Source organism: Mus caroli, chromosome 11, assembly GCF_900094665.2.
Source record: "Mus caroli chromosome 11, CAROLI_EIJ_v1.1, whole genome shotgun sequence".
Taxonomy (NCBI): domain Eukaryota; kingdom Metazoa; phylum Chordata; class Mammalia; order Rodentia; family Muridae; genus Mus; species Mus caroli.
In genome coordinates, this window is record NC_034580.1 from 40,128,589 (window position 1) to 40,151,955 (window position 23,367).

Sequence of the window (23,367 nt, forward strand, 5' to 3'; positions counted from 1 at the left end):
CACCCAACAGTACACAGACACTATGCCCATTTGCAAACTAATTCTTAGAACGTCATAGAAACAGTTTAATTAGCTACAACATTGACTCTTCCTATTGCTGCATATGCAGTTAGTTCCTGCTCTCTCTCTCTCTCTCTCAATTCCTCAGTCTCTAGTATTTGCTCCAAACAAGAAATATATACCAAGGTATCTTCCAAAATCTTCCAGGTAGCTACCTGGAATGCCAGCTTCTACAGATATTAATAGATGCCCCATGCCAGATGAGAGGATGAAACCCTTTTCACCCCATTAACATTAGTCAATATTAAGTGAAACATTCGACTTATCCGTGGATAACTGTTGAGACCCCATCATACCCGAAGTCCTTAGGATGTCAACAGGTCTCAAGCTTCTGTAACTACAGAGCCATTCTCCTTAGGGAATCACCTTACAGGAGAGATATTATCTATGGGTGACATGCATTTTGATTTTATGATAATGAAGTCAAGTTAGGAAATTCAATGGTGAGAGTGATGAGGGATGGAGAGACGTGAGAAAAATCGCCTGAAATATTTGCAGAGTATTATCCAGATTAGACTTGGAATGCTCTGGGCCATAGTTCTTTAATGCTACAAGGCCTTGAACAGACTTTCTCTCATACTCTGCATCTGGTTTTAGTCAGTGTGCACTTGGTGTTAGACGCCATGTGATTTTGTAGGACAGCTCTACTTAAAGACTGGTGATACCCTCGGCTAAGACTGGAGAAGCCAACACTCCAGAGCTATATGAACCAATTAGCCTCACACATGGGGTGCATGCTCTTCTCGTCATCCAGAGCAAAGGTATTGTTTGGATTTAGTTCCTGGAAATGAAGTCAGAGGAGGCTCCCAGTGGGGAGAGGGGAACTTTGGGTGGATGGAGTTAGGTAAATGTCAGTTTGCAGGGCCTGGGAAGCAATTCTGCAACTTGAAACCCCAACGTGGAAATGGAGGGTTTAATAGCACTGTGATGCTTTTTATCTGTCCGCACTGTCTGCTCTCCTCTACATGCAAAGCAGAGGAATGGCTATCATGAAAACAGAGTTTGCTTCCTGATGACGGATATTCAGGAATGGATGGCAATGACACATGCATATAATCTGTTGCAAGTTTCCCAGGACCCTTTGTCCAGCCTTGAATTTTACTGGACTTCATGGAGAGTTACAAAGCCTTCAGGAATGTGTCTCAGGCACAAAGTACAGCCTTCTTACTTTGAGAGGAAGAGAAGTCTCCGGAGTAGAAATAGGACTCGTCTCGGGAGCCTGTGAGCATCGCCATGCTGAGGTTACAGCCCAGCTCCTCCGACACCCAGCTTCACACCATTCAGCTTCGGATCATATCCCATATTCTCACAATTTCCCCCATAGTCTGAATATTCTTTCATGAGTGTGTCAAGCTTTCCCAACTTGGTACACTTTATCTCAGCATGCTAGTGACTACCCACATCACATTGTAAATGAAATCAATTCAACTAAATTTTAAAAAAAGAACTGAAGACATATTGGGAAGACAATATCTCAGTAATATTTCTTGAAATTTCATAATAGAGGATATATAAAATGAGTATATGGTTAACGGTAAATACTTGCATTAATTTCTGTTAAGTATATATTAAGGCCTGAAGATACAGATAGAATTTAAAGTTGATTTAATGTGTGGATTTTAAATAAGTAATAGAGATCTAATTTCCTCTCATATTTCTTTTTTCTTTCTCTCTTTCTCTTCTCTCTCTTTCTTTCTTTCTTTCTTTCTTTCTTTCTTTCTTTCTTTCTTTCTTTCTTTCTTTCTTTCTTTCGTTCTCTTTTTGCTTCTAGAACTGTATTTCTTTAGCATTTACCCATGGGACACTCAGAAGATGCTGGACAAACATTTTAGATATGTCCACCTCCATCTCCCCATTCCTGTTCTTTCTATATCCCCCAACATGTTCTTCCCAGCTTCATGACTGTTTTATCAATACCCTACTAAGTTTAGTTAGAGCTCCCCATAAGCATACGGCTCTGGGGCCATCCTCTGGAGCATGTGAACCCTATTGGTGGCTAAAATCTCAATAAAGAATAATTCTTCTCCCCTCCCCCCACTCACTGCCAAGAACTCCTCAGGACTTTGAAGAACAACTTTCAAGCTTAAGTAATTTTATGGGGAATTATTTCTAAATGAGCTAGCATATTAAAAAAAAGATAGAAATGGTCTAATGGCTATTTTAATATAGTTACACGGTTATATCCATGCTCACTTTATTCTTAAAAGTGCTTTAGTCTATATTTTTATCTTTAATGACCAAGTCACTTGTCATTTCCCCCTCTCTATTGATAATTATGTGATACTGAAAGAAAAAGACTTTAAGCTGACATTTTCAATGAGTTCATGATGTGTTCGGGAAGAGTGTGTGTACGCATCCATCACTTCCAACCGGAAAGCACAGGAACATGATGCGCCTAAGCAAAGAAGACCCACACCTGGCTACAGCTGTGCAGCACCTAGGAAGGGAAAGAAAGCTCTCTGTGGGACACTGTTGCTTTCCTGGACAGTTAGTGCTGGGGTTTCTGGGACATCCCTCCACTCTGAACTGGGACTTCCTCCTTCTATCACACAGGCCAGGTTCCTCTCAACTTCGTCTTTCCTCTGGGGTTCATGCAGACCACCCTGGGGTGCCTTCTTTTCCACATCTGCACCCGCAGTCTACCTGAGCTTCCCTCCTAGTCTGTTGAGTGATTGTTTGCTGCAGCTTGTGCGCCTCTGGGTTCTGAAAGCAATGCTTAGAGTCTCCTCGGATAGTTTCTCTTATGGCCGACTTCATCCACTTCTCTCTGCCTTGTACCCACCTCGCTTTAATTCAGAGTTGATAACGTGCGATTTAACATAATTGGCAGCCGCTGAATTTTCCTAAATTTGTGCTTCAAAGTCTATATTGATGTAATGTATTAACTACCTATTATATGGAAGAGACACGATACAGAATTATGCGTTTTATTTTTGTGGATCCGTTACATTAAACTTGGAGAACAGTTTTCAAGCCCTAGTAATTTTATGGGGAATCATTTCTAAATGAGCTAGTGTCTTTTTTTTTTTAAAGATAGAAATAGTTTAAGGGTTGAAGTGAAGGATCTTCCCTCTCCCTTGAAGGTGATGTCCTTGTAAAATTCCCCTCATGGCGCCTCACACAAAGCCCTGAATATCAGCAGTGTTATGTTTGGTGAGTGTCATTAATTAATTCACTCATTCCATACACTCATTCCAGTCCTCAGCAATTGTTTTTATCTGACGAGGCTTCAATCACTATGATATAGATGTAACTTAGTTTTCATTAATACACGTGATGTTCAGATATAGTTGTAGTGTGATATATATGTACACAAATATCTTAACAACAGTCATCAGGAAATGACAAAGGTTGAATAGTAGAAAGAGTAGCTCTTTTTGAGGTGTCGACATGGGTACTTATGTTACGTGTAGGTAGTCGATCCAGTACCCCACATGAAGCTAAGGCCTCCCCCCAAAGCCCTCTAACCTCCCAGATGCTTATTTGCAAAGCTTGGGTTTGAACTCAAGTCCGTCTGAGTCCTGAGCTTTAATTCAAAGTTGATAACGTGTGCAATTTAACATAATTGACGGCTGTCGAATTTTCCTAAATTTGTGCTTCAAAGCCTATATTGATGTAATGTATTAACTCTCTATTATATGGAAGAGACACGATACAGAATTATGCATTTTATTTGTGTGGATCCGTTATACCTCCCAGTCTTCTGATAACATAACAAAACTCACAATTTAGAGAAATAATGTCAAAGTAATGTTACCACCACAGAATTTTAGGACGGAATCTTATCGAGGGGGAGGTGGGGAAGGAATATAATTATTTTTCCAGGTGCAGCTCACAAGCAGCACACCAGACCCAGGTTGTTAGGAACAGGCTCAGTGATAGGGGAAAGGGCAGCCTTGTATCCAGGGTGGAACCGCAAAGCTTAAAAAGCAGACACTGAACCATATTACTGGGCACCACATTGATGAGTATTCATAAGCATGGTGGCTCGGCTCTGAGACACTAAGAAAGAGGTGGCAGCTAGGCTTAATAAATTCTGCTAAAAACAGCAGGTTGTGCATAATGTGTCCCCGAAAGACTTCAAGCCAGAGCCGGTGTAGGGGCCACCACATCCAAAGAGGTTCTACTTCAATTTTCTCTAGAGTCTACTTATCTCTCACTCTGAAGGGGCGTGCAAAATAACGCATTATTGAATATATGTGTAAATACAGGTGGATCGATATGCAAATATGAACTACATCTCATGCATATTAGATGATTCTATATCTTAATGCTGTGGTATCCTGTATACCTTTGAAGGACCTGAAACCCCTCTTCGTGGAGCCCTCTGGGTGAAAGGAAGATTTGTTCCCTGTCAGTACTTTGTCTTTCATTGTGGGGTTGCCTCCTCACCCCCTTACCTCATTCCACAAAGCCGAGTTTCCCTGTAAACTGGGAACTTTGAGAACAAGTATTTGGCCCTTTCTAGAAATGCACCTGGCCTTCCCTTTTCTTAGGCTTTCATTTCGAAGCAGGAGCACAGAAGCAGGAGCACATGGTCGGGCTGGTCTGAATATCGCTCCTTGTGTTTCTTAGAGCCAGGGCTGGGCTGCGCTGTGAGCCTCCATTGGACCTTTGCTTTGCAGCTCTTCTCCAGCTCCCAGACTGTCAGGATGCAGTCCAGTTTTCCATGAAGCCCAGCTGGCCTGAGATCTGCATCCTGGGAAGGGAGCTGGAGGAGGTTTATTTAAACAACAACTTACAAAATAAATAAATAAATAAACCCACAAAGGCAGGGGCAGTTGAAGCACAGCATGTTTATTTTAGTTCTTTTTCTTCCCAATCTGTTATTTTGGAAAATCGATCGCATTGCTGTTCTGTTTTGAGACAATTAACTACATTGATTGAGGGTCACGGTTAACTTCCTGGTCCAAGGAACTGGGCAGTGGATTCTTTTGGAATACTTAATGATACCAGTAGGTTTGTGGTGGCCAAGTCAAAAGCTTCTTGTTTTTATTTTTATTTATTTATTTTTTTAGGAAAAATAAAGAATTTTGAATGGAGTGGGATTGGTTTTTTTCTTCTGTTTTCTTTTGGTGGTTCTGGGATTGAACCCAGACCCTCAAACATGCTAGGCAATTGCTCTACCCTCGGCTACACCCCTAGCCTTGATCATTTCTTTTCTGAACACTTACACAGAAGTTTATTCAGTCTTTAGCTTACTCGTGAGGGCTATTTAATGGCATCTTGCTATTTGGTCACTTCAGTGTTTGATGAGTAGCTCATGAGAACTAACTTAATCCAAGGTCTGTCTGAGTCCCGGGAACCCAGTAAAAGCAAACCAGATCAAGGATATCTCTTCATGGAGCTGATAGTCTATGCAAGAAACCCAGAAAACAACTAAAAACATTATTCTGTGGGCCTTTAGTCCCTACCTGTATCTGTGTCTATATTAAGAAAAATTTTACAGCATTCAGAAACATTACTGGCTACTCCAAAGCTAGGGTGAACTCCCCTGTAGAATTTAATTCCGGAGACTTGAGTTTCAAATGTCTCTTTACCAAGTTTATCTTTAGGGATTCATGAGACCTGACCTCTTTTGCTAAACATTGGTTTTAGCTGTTTCTTGAAAGGAGTAAAGAAAACCAGAATGTTTGTATGTTTGTGTGGTACTCGATGCATCTGCTTGCTCTCTCTCTCTCTCTCTCCCTCCCTCCCCATTCTCCCTCTCTCTCCTCTCACTCCCTTCCTCCCTTCCTCCTTCCCTTCATTCCCCGAGAGATCAAATTCTGATGACTCAACAGGCACTCTTTTGGAATGAAAGACCTCAGCTCCTGAGAGAACTCTGATTAGGCAGGAACAACCCAAAATACATGAATGAGCCCATGAGGCACATGTGGAGGTCGAACTGTGCTGCTCTCATTAATACTCTTTGCATTATTTATTTATTTAGAATGGTGTGTGTGTGTGAGTGTGTGTAGGTCTTAGTATAACTTGTGGCAGTTGATTCTCTATTTTCAGTCATGTGGGTCCCAGGGACTTGAACTTGGGTCACCAGACTTAGCAGCATGCACCTTTATCCCTTGAGCCATCTTTTTAGCCCTGAATTTTAGATATATCTCAAAATGTCATTCCTGGTTACACAAAGACGAATGCTCCAGAAAGAAAGAACAACAAGTCTGTTTCTTTGGCTACTGACATTCATATCTCTTTGGAGCTCCTAAGGTGGGTTTGATCTTAAAGCTTTAATTACGCGTTGTGTTAGAGCTTCCTTATTTAAGTGTCTGTTCCATGTCCATCACTCAGCACCCCCTGCCTATCTCAAAAGAGATGGGTATTATCATTCTAATTGAGAAGGAGGGAGAATGCTGTGCGAATTATTAATACATAAATTAAAAAATTAATCTAGAAGGCGCGTTAGCATCCCTGGAGAAGCACAACCCAAACACAAAACATATTTAATATTATTCTGAGCTCCCACAGAGAAGATCCAAGCTTCTGTAGCCCATGATTCAACTGGTAAACTGAGGCATGGATTGTGGCAATTGCAGAGCCCAGAGTCTGTGTTCAAAGCCCTTTATTGTACTTGAGAGGGTTTTTTTTTTCTGATGATTAGTGTTAATTAGTTTTCCATAGAACAATAACAAACAGCCCCTTCCCTTTTCTCTATCCTGCTGAGTCTTTAGACTTGATTTTTTTTTTACTTGACTTTCTAATGTGGCAGATAGTTAGTTCACGGTTGTGAAGCTGGTGAGGGAAATTTGACATTGTGTTTGTGTGTGTGTGTGTGGTGTATGTTCTAGTTCTCTTTTTGCACATGGCTCAGCACTTCCCATTGCTTTTCTTTTATATAAAGCCAGTGGCTAGAGGACACACATGTAGGCTGCTGGTGGAGTTGCTTCTGAGCTCTGCTGGGGAGCTGTTCTCAGCTTAGCTTCACAGGGAGAACAGTTGTGTGCTTTCAGTGCTCTAGACATGGAAGGTAAAGGAGCTACTAGGGATGAAGTTGATGTTTTCAAAGGCAAGAGAGAGAGGGTAAAGTCCAGAAATTATTGTAAAACGATAAGCAGTCTAGAGAGAGAGGACAGTTGTGGAATGATGATGACAGCCATTAGTCAGGGGAGCTTGCTGCTTCTAATTGGTTAGGTTTCTAAACCTTCCTGAAATTCACTGTCCTTACTTATGAACCACCTAATAGCCATGCCTGCCCCCTGGAGTCTATCGAGCACAAGTCCCCGGAAAAGCTTAGGCTAGTGCTGAGCGCACCGTGAGAAGGCCACAACAGGTCAGTGTTGCCTAGGTCATCACCTTCATTACTGAGTACGAGGGAGCTATAGAGATCACATGCTGTTGCTCCTCAGAGAAGATAGCTCTCCCAAAGACATGCCTTCCCCCAGGACTCTACCACATGTTTTTCTTAACACTCCAACTGTTCATGGATCATGCTTCCCTGCTCCTAGTATCCTTTGGATGCCACAAGAGACCACACACAGACCCATGCTTCCTCTCTGGCCTTCCTGACTTTGCAGGTGGTTTCTTCAGACTGCTGCCTCCACATGCAGCTGCTCTGTCTGCTCCGGTCCTCTCTGTTCTTTCCCCTGCTTCTGTCACGTGGAGCCCTATTTCTCCACCTCCACATCTGGATCTCTCTCTCTCTCTCTCTCTCTCTCTCTCTCTCTCTCTCTCTCTCTCTCTCTCTCTCTCTTTCTCTCTGGCATCTTTGCTACCCATAGTTTGTGATGAGCCTGTGTCTTTTGGGCCCACACCACAGGGCTCTTCTGGCTCTCCTGTCTGAGTCTGGGGTAAACAAACACTCGTATAGGCAGCTGGAAAGGACCATATTTTTGCGTCCTGGTGGCTGGGTAGTCTCTTCAGGCCATGAAGAGTCAGTCCATGAGTCTCCCATCTTCATACAGTCCCTGATGGTTTCCCTTGAGTCTAATGTGCATGTGTATTTGCTGTTGAGGGGTCAGAGAAAATGGAGAGGGAGTCAGAGGAAACTGAACTTCACCAAAGAACACTTAACCAAAGAGGCTACTTCTGTTAACCTTTGGAGCTTTCCTCTGTGCAGTTACACATCTAATACATAGTGCTCCAAACTGGCATTCTTCTACTTTTCATTTTGATAATAGTTTCCCACAGTAGTTTATTTATAGTATCACTTCCTGTGAAAGCAGAAGGGATGAGCACACATATACACAAGGAAGATAAATAAATCACATTGAAAGTTGTGTAAGTTTAGGAATAAACACTCTTTTAGTGTAGACATTTTATTATTACTGTCTTAACTTCTTTTCATTTTAGATTTATTTTTATTTTGACTTGTGTGCTTGTGTGTGTGTGCATATTATGCATGTGTGTGTGTTTGTGTATGCATGTGTGTACATGTGTGTGCAGTACCCCAAGAGACAGAAAGAGGGCATAAGATCCTCTGTAGCTGGATTGATTTAAAAGCAGTTGTAGGCTACCCAAGGACTTTGTTCTCTAGAAGAACAGCAAGTAGTTTTAACAACTAAGCCATTTCTCAAACTCTTTAATACCTTAAAAATATTTACTTCATTTCTTATTGAAGCCACAGATGTTGAGCAGTGTTCCTTTTCCTTACCATATAGAAAGAATATAGACAGCAGCCCATGCTCCTGTTGGGATATAAGTACAAAGCTAGTCGAGTTGTCACTTTGATAGTAAGTTATTTGGTGAGTGTTTTAATATAACTGGGTTAAGAAGAATGGATTCCTGAAAGGATAATTGTGCCTACTGGAGTCAAACATTTAGTAGAGTTATGAGTATATTTATACATGAATTTATTTCAGGAATCTTTAGAATACTATGTATGGAAGACATTCATTTCGTAACATATTTTTAGATTTGTTTATTTTTATTTTTTGTGCATGAGTGTATTACCTACATGTATGTATGTATACCATGGGTACACCTGGTACCTATGGAGGTCAGAAAAAGACACAGAATCCCCTAGAACTGGAATTACATATGGCCTCCATATGGATGTTGGATACTGAAAACTTAACCCAAGACCTCTGTAAGAATACCTAATGTACTGTTAACGCCTGAGCCATCTCTCCTGACTCTCCTTCGTAACTTTTAAGAAGAGACATGAGGATTCAAGAGTTTCTCCTGGTCTCACAAACTGTTCAGTAGAAGAACGATAAACAGGAAATTCTTGATGGCACACAGTCAATAGTTTTCTAGGAGTCATATTGTGAATGTTGTAATCATCTGAATTCCTACAAACAGGCCGACCACTCTGACTTTGGTTGACTGCATAGAGAACGTGTGGTCAGGAAGTCAGAGGGTAGCCAAGCATGGGTAGGCAAAGAAGGATCTGGACCTGGTTTGGCTCTTGTTCTCTATACAGTATTAAACCTGATCTCCTTGTTTCTATGCCTGTAGATTATAAGTGCTGATTAGAAGATGCAGAGGACAAAAGCACAGACTAAAACAGAAGTCATTTCAAGTGCTTAACTGTGTGGAAGCATTTTAGGGTTGGGGGACAGCACTTCATACTTCGGCCATCACTCAGTGTTTTAATGTATTACAGCAAGATGTAAGACAGGTGACTTCAAATATGATCTTGGTTTATCAAAGTTAAGTGACCTTGCATGTTCTCCATGTTTCAGACAGCATTCAAAACGTTTTGGGAAGGATTTCAATGTGGATAGAATACTTGTTTCCATTCTTATGTATTGGTTGAGAACTTCACACCTGTATACAATGTATTTTGATTATATTCAGAAACTCCGCAACTTGCACCTAGAGCTTCCTCTCCCAACTTCATATCCTTCTTTTTGTCTCTCTCTCTCTTTCTTTTTTTTTTTTCTTTCTGAGTCTAATTAATGCTGACCCTGTATACATGGGTGGGGCCATTGGCTGGAGCATGGTCCTCCTACCAGGGGACACATCTATAAAGAATATCGATTCTTCCTCTACTAGGAACCATTAGCTCCCCAGCTAGGGGTTGATGTGGCTTCCTGAGCCTTGGCAGGGGGCAGTGGGATCCAGATGTACCATTTAAGGCTGATCCCTCCATAGATTTGTGCTCTGCACTTTGACCAGTGTTAAGTTTCCATATGAATCGCAGTCCCCTTCACAAAGATGCATTTTTAATGAGAGCTGAGAACTGTGCTCACCAATGGGTAAATCGAGGCACATATTTAGAAGGTAGCGTGATATTCAGTCCATTTAGTAGGTTGTCCACTAGAGTCCAGGAGCTCCTCAGTCTAATGTAGATTTTCAATATCATTGGTCCTTTTTGTGAGTAAACCCTTAGCTTTCCAGAAAACACGAGCCATGGCAATAGACTTGGTTTCCAGAGTTCCCTTATGGCATGGTCTTAGTGCAATATTTCTTTGTGACTCTCAGTTTCTAGCCAGTAAGCTCAGACTTCCTGTGTATTCGAGAGAAGAGGATGAGGCATCTCTGAGCCCTAAGATGACTTGAGCTCAGTGGTTTCTCTTATGTTTCCAGGAACATTTTGCAGCATTAGTTGTGGATTTTAGCATGAATAACTTTCTCATCCTTCTGCCTGTCACAAGGTGCTAAGACAGTTTCCCTTGGTGGCAACCAGGGGCTGGATATGGTTTTTTATCACCTCACCCACGACTCTCGGGCAAAACACTTCAGCTGGGTGGCTTTCACACTTAAATAAAACCTCCTTCCACACTGTTGCCATCCAACAGTATAAATATAAGCTAGCATTGACTCACTGGAGACTGCCCATAGAGGATATTCTAGCTTCTGTATGTTCGGTCCATGCTTCCGTGTTGAGCTGTTTAGGCCATTGCTGACTTCTCAGAGAGATCACTTAGAATGCAGTTCTGTCACAGGTCAAGCAGTCAAATGCCAGGGATGCTCTTCTTCTTTTTTCTCAAATATCTAGATAATGCTCATTTTATGACCATTAATAATATTTTCTTTATATAAAATGAGGTAAGAGTAATAAAAAATAAATTCTGCTTTATAGTATAATTTGATTGCCAATAGTGTTCAGAAATGAACTTCCTCACCGTGCATGTGCCACTGCATAGAGGCAGGCTAAGCCTCCAGCAGCCCCCTCCCCAACCTTCATTTCTCTTTTATGGAGAGTCTTTAGTTCATCCAGAGCCCTAAGCTATTCCAGGGAGGCAGATCCTTTGCTCTCCCCTTTAAAATGCTTTGATTGCGCCTCTGGTAGTTAATGTGCCAAATGGTCTTCTGGACTTTCATACGTGTGTTCTGCAGCTAATTAGAATGCCCAGGCCTACTGTTTCCTACCTCTGTGCTCTCCACGTGTTTAAGAGCTCAGTTCAAACACCAGGCCCATACCCTCTGGAAAGGCATGGCAAAGCTCTACTCTGATTTGGGCATCTGTTGCAAACAGGTTTTCCAAAGGATATCCTGTAGGAGATAAACCATTTCATTAGGCCAGGTTCCCTTTCCAAACCGGGAAAGTACAGGGCCTGCTGTGAAGGAAAACCCAGATAATGCTATTGTGGCTATAAGCAGAGCACTTGTAAATGTTGTTGTCGGCATCTTTTCCACAGGTTCCATCCAGACGGTATCCACTGACAGGTTAATGACGTGTTTTAGAGCTCTGTTTATAGAGAGCTACGGTAGGGCAGCTGGGACATGAGTCCTTTACATATTCCAGTGACCCTTCCTCCTTCCATGTCTCCTGCAGTTGATAACTCCTCACGCCATCCGTGTTCAGACACCTCCTCGGCACATCCCTGGTGTGGTGGAAGTCACACTGTCGTACAAGTCCAAGCAGTTCTGCAAAGGGACACCAGGCAGATTCATCTACACAGGTAAGCATGCCTGCAAATGGGAACCACAGAGCTCTGTTGACTTCATGAGATGTTTTCCTTGATCGTGTGCGTGTGCAAGTGTGTTTAACGTTGTTTCTGTTAAGACAGATTTTTTTTCCCATTTCAACAAGTACAGGACCGAAGAAATTGCTTTGATTATTATTACTAAAAGTTTATGGAGATGTAATACTTAAAGCTGATGGAGGTGTAATAGCTTTGCATGTTGAAAGAATTGGTTGCCTACTTAGAGAAACAGAGAGCGGGACTATATTAGACAGGACCAAGGTCTCTCTCTAGTAGATTGGCCAGCTTGTTGTTGGAGTTTGCTTATGGAGCAGGGTTGAACTTTGACGAACAGTGCTGCTTTCTTCTAGCCTGCCGCAGCACTTGAATTAAACACATTTGGAAGTTTTCATAGTTATGCTGGGTCGTGCTCTCTGCCCCAGTAAGCTGCATTTGGTCTGCCCCACCCCCAACAGCACTGGCACAGGGACATGCCTTGTGGTAAGCAGCTAGGGTTACAGGGTGCATCTGAAATCCCTTCTACCAGGCCCAGCCAATCAGGCAGGGACCTGGGCTGGCAGGATGTAGAAATATATGCAATGGGCTAAGCAAACACCCAGGGATCTCATCATCGAATTCAGCATCTGCTATGGAAGGGGTGGGCAGACTCTTTGTTTCTTACATGCTCAAAGGTGAGGTGTAGGCTGATCACGGGTGGGAGGTGTGGTAGATTTGAGAGCCCTTGGCTTCACATGACCTGGCTAGCTCAGGAGCTAGCCACTGCTTTTCTTCTCTGTTTATTATTAAGGGTCTGCTAGGCCTCTCCATATAGATGGGAAGTTGAATTCACACAGAGGGGTCTGGAGCACAGAAGAAGTGGTTCTGTTAGCACATCCTAATTAAACCACATAATCCAATGAGCAGGTTTCATTTTTGCTCTAACATTCTACCTCAAAGCATCTTCCCCTATAATTTTATACTATGAAGCAAACCAGGCATGCTTGATAGTCACCCTGTCTCTCTCACACAATGAGAGCTCACCACCAACAGACAGAGACAGACAAACAGAATGACAAACAAACAAACAAACAAACAAACAAACAAACCAAGTTAATATATTTTGACCCTCGGAAATGCCTCCCAGCCCTTTAAACAAAATACAGGGTTGGTGCCTGCCTGCCGATTAGTTTTAGTTAATTGAAAATTATAGGATTGACCCAAGAGGAAAATTTTGTTTGCACTCCAATCACTTTTACAAATTAAGGAAAATTACCACAATTTTGTTTAGCTCAGGTTTCACACTGAGTTCACGAAATTAGCTCAGCCATCCCAACAAAGTCAGCACTTTGTTAGTGAGCGCTTGAAAAAAAAAAGTCGATCTGGAGTTTTGTGGTGTACACAAACGAAGCATAGAGAAAGCTATGATGCTCTATAGAAGTGGGCCAAGTGTTTTTAATTAGGCTCATTGGTTCAGCATAAGTTTTGAAGAACAATCAAAATAGCGGATTAGCTGTTTCTTTTAAATCTAGGGTTTCTTGCCATTCATTTTTCCCATGAGAACTTGCAGATAGCACTGTAAGGTTTTTGTTTTTTTTTTTTAATTCTCTTTTCTTTCTATTTTTTTTAAAGGAGCCTCATTATAGGCTCGCAGGAAAAGGACCAATTGAAATTTCTGATACTGTAACATTCCCCACCGTCATTCCAAGGGGATGGGAGCTTTGCACAGCGTTCCTTGCTGGACTCGCGGTTCTGGAATACATTACAAAACCACAGAGGCCAAATGTTTTCTCTGAGGAGTTTGGACTCTGTTTTTGGCCGAAAATATTTAGGCCTCACTGGTTGCTTATTTACTTTGCTATTAAGAACAAGAAAGAGAAAAGAAGAAGAGAAGAAGAAAAGGAAAACGTTGGTGGGGCGGGAGGCATCAGAAGCAGTCAGCCGTGGCTTCCGCTTTGGTGACAATGTCCTTGCTCAGTACTGCTCCCTTTTGTGGTCAAGTCTCATTTAGAAGAAATTATTGTTAATCAGTGTTTAGTAAAATATACCCTAGAGCCACATGGCCATAAAATTTTTTTAAAAAATCACTGCCATTACATAAATTCTCAAACAAAACGAAACAAAGCTCTTCCTCCCCTCCAAACAAACAAACAAACAAACAACCCAAACCAAACAAACAACCCCAAACAAACAAACAAACAAACACCCCAAGGGATCGACTGATCCACCATTATTTAAGATTTTCTAAACCATTCAAAAATTGCTACCAATTTAAGAAATTACATCTTGGGAAAGCTGTATCAGACTGGAATTAAGATCAAAGATTAAAAACAGCAGATCTGCAAGCGAAGGGAAGGAATTCTGGAGAAATGTGTGTTGATGTGTTCATTTGTGGGAATCTAAATAAGAGCGGGAAGAATTCATGTCTTCAACTGTGGGCTACTGACAAGAAGATGCCACTCGTAATGTATCATAGGAAGAAATCTAGCCTCTTCTTATGTGAGAAACATAGAAATCGAGAGAAATGAAGACAGAGACTCCTTGTCTATCCATCGTTACAGTGACATCACGTGGGTTTAATTAGGAAACTTCTGAGCCTCCTGGTCACTGACACGTGGCTTGTCCTTGTGGTGGGCCCTCAGTCATGGCTAGTGTCCCAGCTCCTGGGCCTTACACAGTTCACCTCTGGGCTCCTCACTCTTCACAAGTGAAGGTGTAGAGAAGAGGCCTCAGTGCCTGTACTTCTTTGTATCCAAACAACTGCTTAGGGCATTGTGCTCATGCAGGTCCCTCTCCAGCCCACTCCCAGAAGTTCACACCTCATCTTTAACATCCATACTACTTCAAGATGTGAGGTTTGCCTTTCTGGAGTGGCAAACAAATCTTGTTTCTTAATGGAATGTCACTGGAATTTTTCCCTTAAAAAGAAACTAGAGAGTATCACAGAACTGAAGAATAACACCCCAATTAAGACACTCCCACTGCTTTCAGAGGGTTTAGGACAGACTTTGGATATAGGAATGTGAAAGGCTCTAAAAATCTATTTTAAGCCAAAACCACAAAAATAAAACCATAAAGGAACATAAATCCTGGTCTAGTTGATGCAATTAAAAACCCACTTTTTAGAGGAAGTAGTCCGACTAAACACGGACTGAAGGCTGACCCCAATCTCTTAAGGATGCTGGCTGCAACTCTCTGTCACTGGTCCTCAGACTCGAGTGTTCCTATTCACTAGATGTATGATGTTCTTGCCTTTGCCCAATCAGAGTCCTGGAGAAGAATGAGTCCTGACTTAAACAGAACATAGAAGCGCCGACAGCACCGGCCAGATCAGACTTTATTGTGTTTCCTCAGTCTTCAGCAAATGTGACGGCAGGGCTGATTTTACGTTTTACAGGTTTCTAAATGAAAGAAACTAAAACCTCATCTCATCCTAGGGTTGTTTTCAGAGTCCTACGATCTTGTATCTGGTCAGTCAGTCCAGGTAGATGAAGTACAAGACCACAGGACTCACCAGATCTCGCTGACTATAGGGCCTCCCCCCAATATCTTCATGCACCCCCTTATTTTGTATGTTTTGTTTTTACAGCCGTTCATTCTCTAAATGAGCTGCTTCCTTTCGGAGCATGATTGGTCCTGCTAAAGCGTCCGTGAGCGTGGGTGCTAAGAGTTCCTTAGGAGCTGTTTAGCTGTTTCGTTACAATTCTTACAACTGGGTTTTCTAATAACACTTTGCTTTCATTGTGGTAATTTCTTCATGCCCAGGGAAAATCAACAAGTAAGCAAACAAAAATTTAAATAAAGAAGGACCACGGGATGACATATGACCAACTTCAACCCGTGGATTAGGGCTGTACTTAAAAGTCATATCCCTTCCCTACAGGCTGGGGAGAGCCCTGATGATTGGCTGGCTAAGCAACCTATCAGAACCTTTCTACCAACTGCGGTCTCATTCTAACAGTGTTCACCTGACGGTGGCCCCTGTAAGAGCCAATCCAAATAGCTTATTAACTGGGGAATGAAGCTGCTTCCTGAACTACTTCCTGTTTGTTCTCCCTGGCGCTGCAGAGCTTGTAGTTCTGCCCGCAGGATGGGCCTTGTGGGGAAAATAAGTTCTGCGGCTCTTGATGACTGTTAATTTCCTTTTTATTTTTCTCTCCTGATCATATTTGTTTTAATCCTCCCTTCCTTCCCCCCACCTTTCCCCCTCCTCGTTTCTCTCCGTCTGTTTCCTTTTTTAATTGCCAGTAATACAGAGCCGCGTAAGGATTGGGTGCTTCCATTTAAGGCAATAGATATAGATTGAGCTCTCAGCTTTGCCATTTACTGCAGAAGCTATTCCTGAGATCTTCATATCATGGCTCTGAGCTCCCTCATTTTTATAAGAAGAAAAGGATAACTTGCTAGGGTTGTTTTTAGAATCAGAGAAATGTGTAACATCTAGAAAGAAGCCAGGTTTTAGCATTGGCATTAAACTGTGGCTATTATCTTTAGTCATCCATTCTTAAAAAAAAATCACTATTTTCTGTGTGTGAGGATTTTGTCTCCATGTGTGTATGTGCATCGTGTGCACTCTCAGTGCCAAAGGACTACAGTCAAGGACTGTACTGGATCGTCTGGAACTGGACTTACAGATAGTTGCACGCTGCAATGTGGGTGCTGGAAGCTGAACCTGGGTCCTCAGCAAGAGCACAAATCTCTGAACTGCTGAGCAGTTGCCGATGCCCCACCCATTGATTTTTGGGTCCCCTTTTGAGAGCAAACATTTCACATCTTGTTTACCATCATCCTCATCTTCCCAGCAATCTAAGATTTGCCTTTAAGGGTTTTTAGTAACAGAATCATAGGCACCAGGACATTGAAGCAGCAACAAATGGAAAAGGCAATGTGTGGATAATTATGGTAACAAGAAACTGAGTTTTAAATAATTATTCCACTTTCTGTTGTCACAACAAAGCCTAGACTGAGTGCTTATAAAGAAAATAGGGTTATTTAATTCACAGTTTTGGAGGTTGAAAGTCTAAGACCAAATGGTCCCATCTTTTTGGCCTCTGGAAAGGACCTCATGAGCTGCCTCACACATGGTGGATGGTGTTGTGGAGTAGGCATGGGTCAGAGTGGTCACGAGTGGGGAGACCAAAGACTGGGGAATTCAGATGTGTACTCCCCATAGCCACCTACTCTCCGAGCAGGAGCCTACAAGGAGTACAGTCGTTCTTCCCAAGGTCAGCACATCCAATAGCCTAGTCACATTAATCACATTCCTTTAGGCTCTTCCTCTTAATGCTGCCACACTGGGCACCCAGTATCTAGAGCATGGACTCTTGGAGGCCAAACCATGGTTTGGATAAGAAATATTTTGATTATCAGTCTTTGGTCTGATTTGTCCCCCCAAGAAAAATACATGGGTTTGCTCTTCTTCTCCCCTGCAATTTCCCCCTCTCTTCTTCAGGACAGTGTAACATGGGCATAACCCATCACCAACCTCCCTCAGGACAGTGTACCATGGGCATAGCCCATCACTAACCTCCCTCAGGACAGTGTACCATGGGCATAGCCCATCACCAACCTTCCTCAGGGGGCACAGGCTAGAATTACCTTCAACTCCAGGCTCAAGACCATTCAGCCCACAAACCTCTGGGCTTTCCTTCTTCCCTTACAGAGCTTCCCCTACAAAAAGAGAGCTGCTCCTTTGGGGCCAACAAAATAATTTTCTCTAAGCAGGAGGCAGAGTGTTAGAAGGGGAAGAATCTCCTGTTCTTTAAGCCTTTTCAAATGTGGATTCATGGCTTCCCGAGTCTCCTGAAAAGCCACCATCTTATCATTACCCTGTAGGAAGCATCCCCATTGGCTCACTCGATATAAGCTGCCACGTAACCTCTTTGCCTGGACGTTCATGGTCCACTCAGCTTTGCCACAGTTTTCTCAGCTACTTACTATGCCTCAAACTCTGCTTTTACCTGGGGATCCATACTTGCCTTAAGTACAAGCACATGCAAGAGTTCCTCTGATGGTATTCTTACCATGGCAGGGGAGTGGACAGTGATGGCTGAGACAGAGGCCTGTAGTATAGCTCAGGTTCTGCACTTACCTTACCGAGATACCTAGGATAGATTCTTACATGCACTATGCCTCATCTTTTTTCATGGTAAAATGGACTAGTTGGAGTAGGTAAGTTTGATATTCCCCACAGCTGATCTTAGGTTGACAGGAGACTTTCTGACATTCCATCTCTCTTGTGCCATGCAATTAAACCACTCCCTCATCATAACTTCCTTATGCTCATGGCTCTTTTCTTCTATTGTTTGTGGATAAGACAGAAATGGATATAGACCCACTAACTTGATAAAGGAGGAGATAGCCTTCCTCCGTCTTAGTGACTTTGTAAGCTGTGCTGAAGCAACTTGACTTAGTATCTCATGAGGTTTTGATAGTTGCTCCCTGATAATTGATTAACATATTGCCCAGAATCAATGGGTCCTCATTGATTGCTGTAATCTGGATGACATGGGCTGTAAATAGAATCTGTTAATTAAGAATCTATCCCTCTGCACTTGACGTTTTCATGCGTAGAATACAATAGTTGGGGTTTCTGATAAGGGAAAAATGGGCTTAGATCTGTGGAATAAATAGTTTTCATTTCCTCACCTGTAAAATGAAGACATTTTAATGGTATTTGTGTTTAAAGAGTAAATAGGTCAGGCAGGTAATGTAGTTCTGATGGTGCCTGCTCTGGTGGGAGTGTTGTCTAAAAATAAACTCAGAATGTAAAGAGCAGAGAGTAAGAATGTTGTTTCTGTTTAAAAGAAAAATTCAAACAACTGGTCATTGGAGCTTTCTTTGATTAACAGTATATGCATTTCAGCTTTCTCTGGCATGCAGACACTCTTTCTTCCTAAACTATGGAGTTGGACTAAGAATATCTGGGTTTAGTTATGATTTCCCCATGTCATCTATTTATATATTACAAGCATGTTTGTAGATTCCTGTTCTAGTCTAGGTGTGCTAAACTACTTCTAGGCAATGCCCTGAAACATAGTTGAGCCAAAGCAGACAGGGTCTCTGTTTTCATTGATCTTATGTCCCAGAGCTAATATGGATGTTCCTATGTCTGTTATGTTAAACCTTGGGAATACCCAGAAAAATAAGAACAGGGTTTCAGATAAGCACATAAGAAAAGGAACCCTAATAAGTCAGAGATAGTTTCCTCTTAGGAAAGATATATGAGCTGAGATTTTAAGCATAACGAAGCATCAGCTCAGGGATCGGTGCAGGGCGGTAGGCTTCTGAACAGAGAATGATTCAGAGATGGAGTGTTTAAGAAGACACTGAATGCAAGCCACAAAGAATAGTTAATACTTATCTTTAGAACCAAAGACAGTTTCCAGAGTTCCTGAAATGGCAGTTGGCTGTGACATTTATAATTTTTGAGACCAGCTAGAAGGAGGGACTACAGACCAGGATGGGAGTTGGAAGTCTTTCTCAAAGGTTTTTGAAGTCACCAAGGAAAGCTCTCTGGCGGCTTGGGTTTCGGTGATTACCAGAGGAGATAGGGTGCACCAGAGAGTTTGAGAGCTGAGGAGTAGAAAGGGAGGGTAGGTACGGAGTGTGGGGGACCAGAGGACTTAAACTGAGCAGATTTTCTTCTTTTCTCCATGCATGATGATGGCGGGGCTCTGACTTTGCTGTGTTTCCCAGGGGTCTTTGTAAGATTCAGTGAAAGGGTGAGTCCAAAGATGCTTTGTGCACGGTGATAGCCTACACACTTACTCATTGTGGAAAAACACAGGCCTAAGCAGCCATTCACAAAGAGTGGAGAATAGGAGGCAAGAACAGGCTTGCTTGCTTGCTTGCATCCACCTCCTCTTCTTCTTCCCCCTCCCCTATCTTCTCTACATCAGCTGGTTTTCACTTTGGATTCAGCTGCAAGAGAGTGTAATGGAACCCTCCCTGTGCTTCTCCACCAGTGCCGTCCTGATTAGAAATGACTCAATATGAAAGAAAAGTTTGGAGGTGGTTGCTTGCCCCCATGCCTTAAAAAAAAAATGATTCTGAGAGAGCTATTCATATAAAAAGAAGGCATTCAGTGTGGAAAGAATGTTTATTCCCTTTGTTTTGGTGCGAAGAGTAAACCCCAACCCTCTTCGCCACCAAAGGGAAGATTATTTTCATAAAATGTGATTTTCCCCCCTCTCTGATCTTATATGTGTTGGTAATTCCGAATCTGCTGGCATCTGTACAGTTAAACCCTGTGGGTACCATAATGGGCACGGCAAGCACCATCTGTAAAAGTAACCATTGTGCTTCAGTGACATCTATGAAATGAAAGCTGTTTCTTCAAAGAATAAAGCCAGTCCGAAGGAAGCACATTATTTTGCATATTTTATGTATATATTCTCCAAGAAATATGACCCGTATTTCCTCTTTGGAGTGGAGTGTAATCAGGACATGAGGAGCTACTGTAACTGGATCATTAAAAGGAATATTTTCCCTGACATTAGAGGTCTAAATGGCCACAAGGCCTCATATACAACCTTGGCTTTTTCCTGTCTCCTCAGAGTTAATAAGTGATAAGGCCAGTAGAGAGATAAATCACAGAAATCCCTGTCCAAAGAAAACATATTGACTATAGCCAAGCAAATAACAGACCATAACCAACGGTCCCATTCATCATTCATGTAATAGGGACATGAAGTATTTCCTACCCACAAAACCGTATAGAAAGAAAAGGCAGACAGGCCAGTGCCCGGATCTGAGGCATGTGATTTGGTTATTAAAGGACATGAACTATTTGTCACATGGCTTTAATCTTTAAGACGTGTTGCCATTTCTAAACTATAAATTGCTGGTAAAGGATTAGAGAGCTATTAACAGCGAATGCAGGAACTGTGTTTCCTATGGGTTCTCAGTGCTATGATGCAATATGAGAAGGTCTTGGAAGCTAATCTTTTTAGTGTGATATAACATGATTTGGTTTTCAAAGCCAATAAAGCATTTGGTTGGAAGTATTCAAGGTTGCTTTCTTATTTTAATTTTAATTATTTTTTCAAACTCAGAACAGTGATAAATTAACCCTTCAGCTTTTAAAGTACGTATCTGGAAATCTCTCCTGAGATATTGGGATGGGTGGGGGAAAGGGCAACTTTATTTCTGTTTGTCTTCTCATAAGATTTATTCCCACTGCTCACAGAGCCCTATTTTCTGTTCTGCTTTTCCATATTTGCAGTGCTGATCCCGTGTTCATTGTTCAAGCTAAAGACGAGAGGGGCGCCCACTAGAGCACTAGACCTTGTTTTTCTTTCTTTATTGCCAAACACTACATGCTTATGTTAGATAATTTAGGAAGCACCAATTAAACGTAAGTAAACTAATATTAAAATTGACCACATTTCTCCCAGCCCTTTAAGCATAAACCCTCTCTATAAAAGTGAGCCAGTAATATTATTTTAATGACATAGATCTTATTGTCTTTTTTTCTCTGAGAATGTCTACCTCATTCCAAAAAATATCTTAGATACTAGTAAGTGAGATTTGTTTTGTTTTGCCATTTAGCGATGTATCGGAAAGACCACGGCATTATGAATTTAAAACAATTTCTAATCTTTGACAATCATTTCACGCTTCACTGGAACTTCCTAAGATGCACCCGAGTCTCTATTAGAAACATCCTGATCTTCCTGTTAAAGTCAGACAGCTTGAATTTGTGTTCTAGCTTTTTTTTTTTTTTGAAAAACCTACAGAACAAAATCAATAGTCCTATACTTTGATGGGGGGCATGAGTAGGAGATGTCAAGATGCAGAGATTGACATATTGGCTGGGATTCATCAATAAGAGTATAAGCTTCAAGGGCCCACTGTCCTTGGAGGTCCGGACCAGCTCCCCAAAGCATGCAATTACAACATGAAGCATTCTGGGTAAAACCTGGATGACCCCAGGATCAGGAAATTCTGGCCATTGCCCTTGGCTGTGTCAAGTAGGACTGTACTTTTTGAAGAATAAATGGAAGCCACCTGAACCCTTCAACCATGCTGGCAATATCTGTCCAGAACTAAGCCCTAGACAGGTTGAGGAAGTCCCTCCTACCGTCTCCCAGGAACCTGCAGCATCTGTGGGCAGAATGGAGACCTCTTCTTTCCTCCACTCATTTCCCACACTCCTAGGGTTGTTTGCTTTCATCTTATTGTTCTTTCCTATTCCATATTTCACCAATAACTTTTCCGTATTAGCTAAATCTTCCTTCTCTCTGTGACACTAAATGTACATACAACACACCTGCCTAGTCCACCCTCTAAAGTCTGCATTAGTCAGGTTCCATTTTTAGCCCACTTATAAGACAAGGAGACAGGTGGAGGCGAGGTAATTCCCTGGAGGCTTATTCAGGCTTGTAGTGGAGGAGGATTCAGATGCCATTGAGGGACACCCGGCTGGGAACTGAGGAAATCCCTGAGGATTTCCCTTGTCAGTGTGTGCAATCTCCCAATTCCCTGAAACCGGGCTGCTGAAGAGGGAAGAACACTGCTGTTTTTAGAAAATATGTGCCTTCAATATTTTAAGTGACTTATATCATGGTGAACACATTGCAAAGTCATATAGATGAGTTGGAATTACAGAAAAAAATGCTATCACCCTTTATCCCTCCCCTGTGAGATAATCACTGTTAGTATTTTTTTGAGTGCTATTATTTTCTATATATACTCATAAGTGTTTTGTCAGAGAGAATAAGAATTTTTTTTTGTAATTTTATATCCCATTTTATAGTTTAAGTCCCAAAACAAAGAGGTCTTCTGTAAGTTCTCCTATTCCTTGAATATATTTTAGTGGATATATTGTAGTCTATTTTATGGCTGATCCATAATTTACTTAATCATTCCCCTATCATTGGGGAGCACACTTGTTGTTTTTAATAGAACATTTAAATAATATTTTCTTGATGAGAGTATGATACTGAATACAAATACTTTCCTAGTGAAAATTTAGATGTGTGAGATTTACTAATTACAGTCACTATGATGAAGTGTCTACTTACATTACTTCACATATTTAGTTATGGTACATTTTACAAATCAAACACTGTACAGTGTTTATGGGCATAACCTTTTCTCGTTTTAGGATTTCTACTGTTGTTCATGTTATCTATGTGACCTTTGCCATTATTATTTTTAATATAAAAGTCAAAGTCATTTGTTGTTCAAAATAACAGGTTTCAGAAACAGATACATTAGCCCAGGCCCATAATTGCTGGACTCAGAAGACTTAAGCAATAAGATCAAAGCACAAGGCCAGCCTGGGCTACATAGCACACCCTATCTAAAAAGAAAGAAGAAGAAGAAAAAAAAGAATATGCCATCTTTTTTACACTGTCTCCATTTGTTCCCCTCCATACTGGTCCTCTTCATCTTCCCTGATGGTTCCACTTCTACTTTTGTATCTTAAAAAGAAAGAAAGAAATTGAGAGAGAGAGAGAGAGAGAGAGAGAGAGAGAGAGAGAGAGAGAGAGAAGAGGAGAGGAGAGGAGAGGAGAGG

General features: G+C 41.7%; 1 protein-coding gene across 5 annotated transcripts in view; it reads left to right on the plus strand.

Annotated features, from left to right (window-relative positions):
• Ebf1 (EBF transcription factor 1) overlaps window positions 1–23,367 on the plus strand; it is a 390,034-nt gene that overhangs the window by 295,709 nt on the left and 70,958 nt on the right. For all 5 annotated transcript variants that reach the window (XM_021175729.2, XM_021175730.2, XM_021175728.2 and 2 more), the window contains exon 10: window positions 11,717–11,843. In XM_021175729.2, the coding sequence (XP_021031388.1) occupies window positions 11,717–11,843 (127 nt within the window). The remainder of the gene's footprint in view (window positions 1–11,716; window positions 11,844–23,367) is intronic.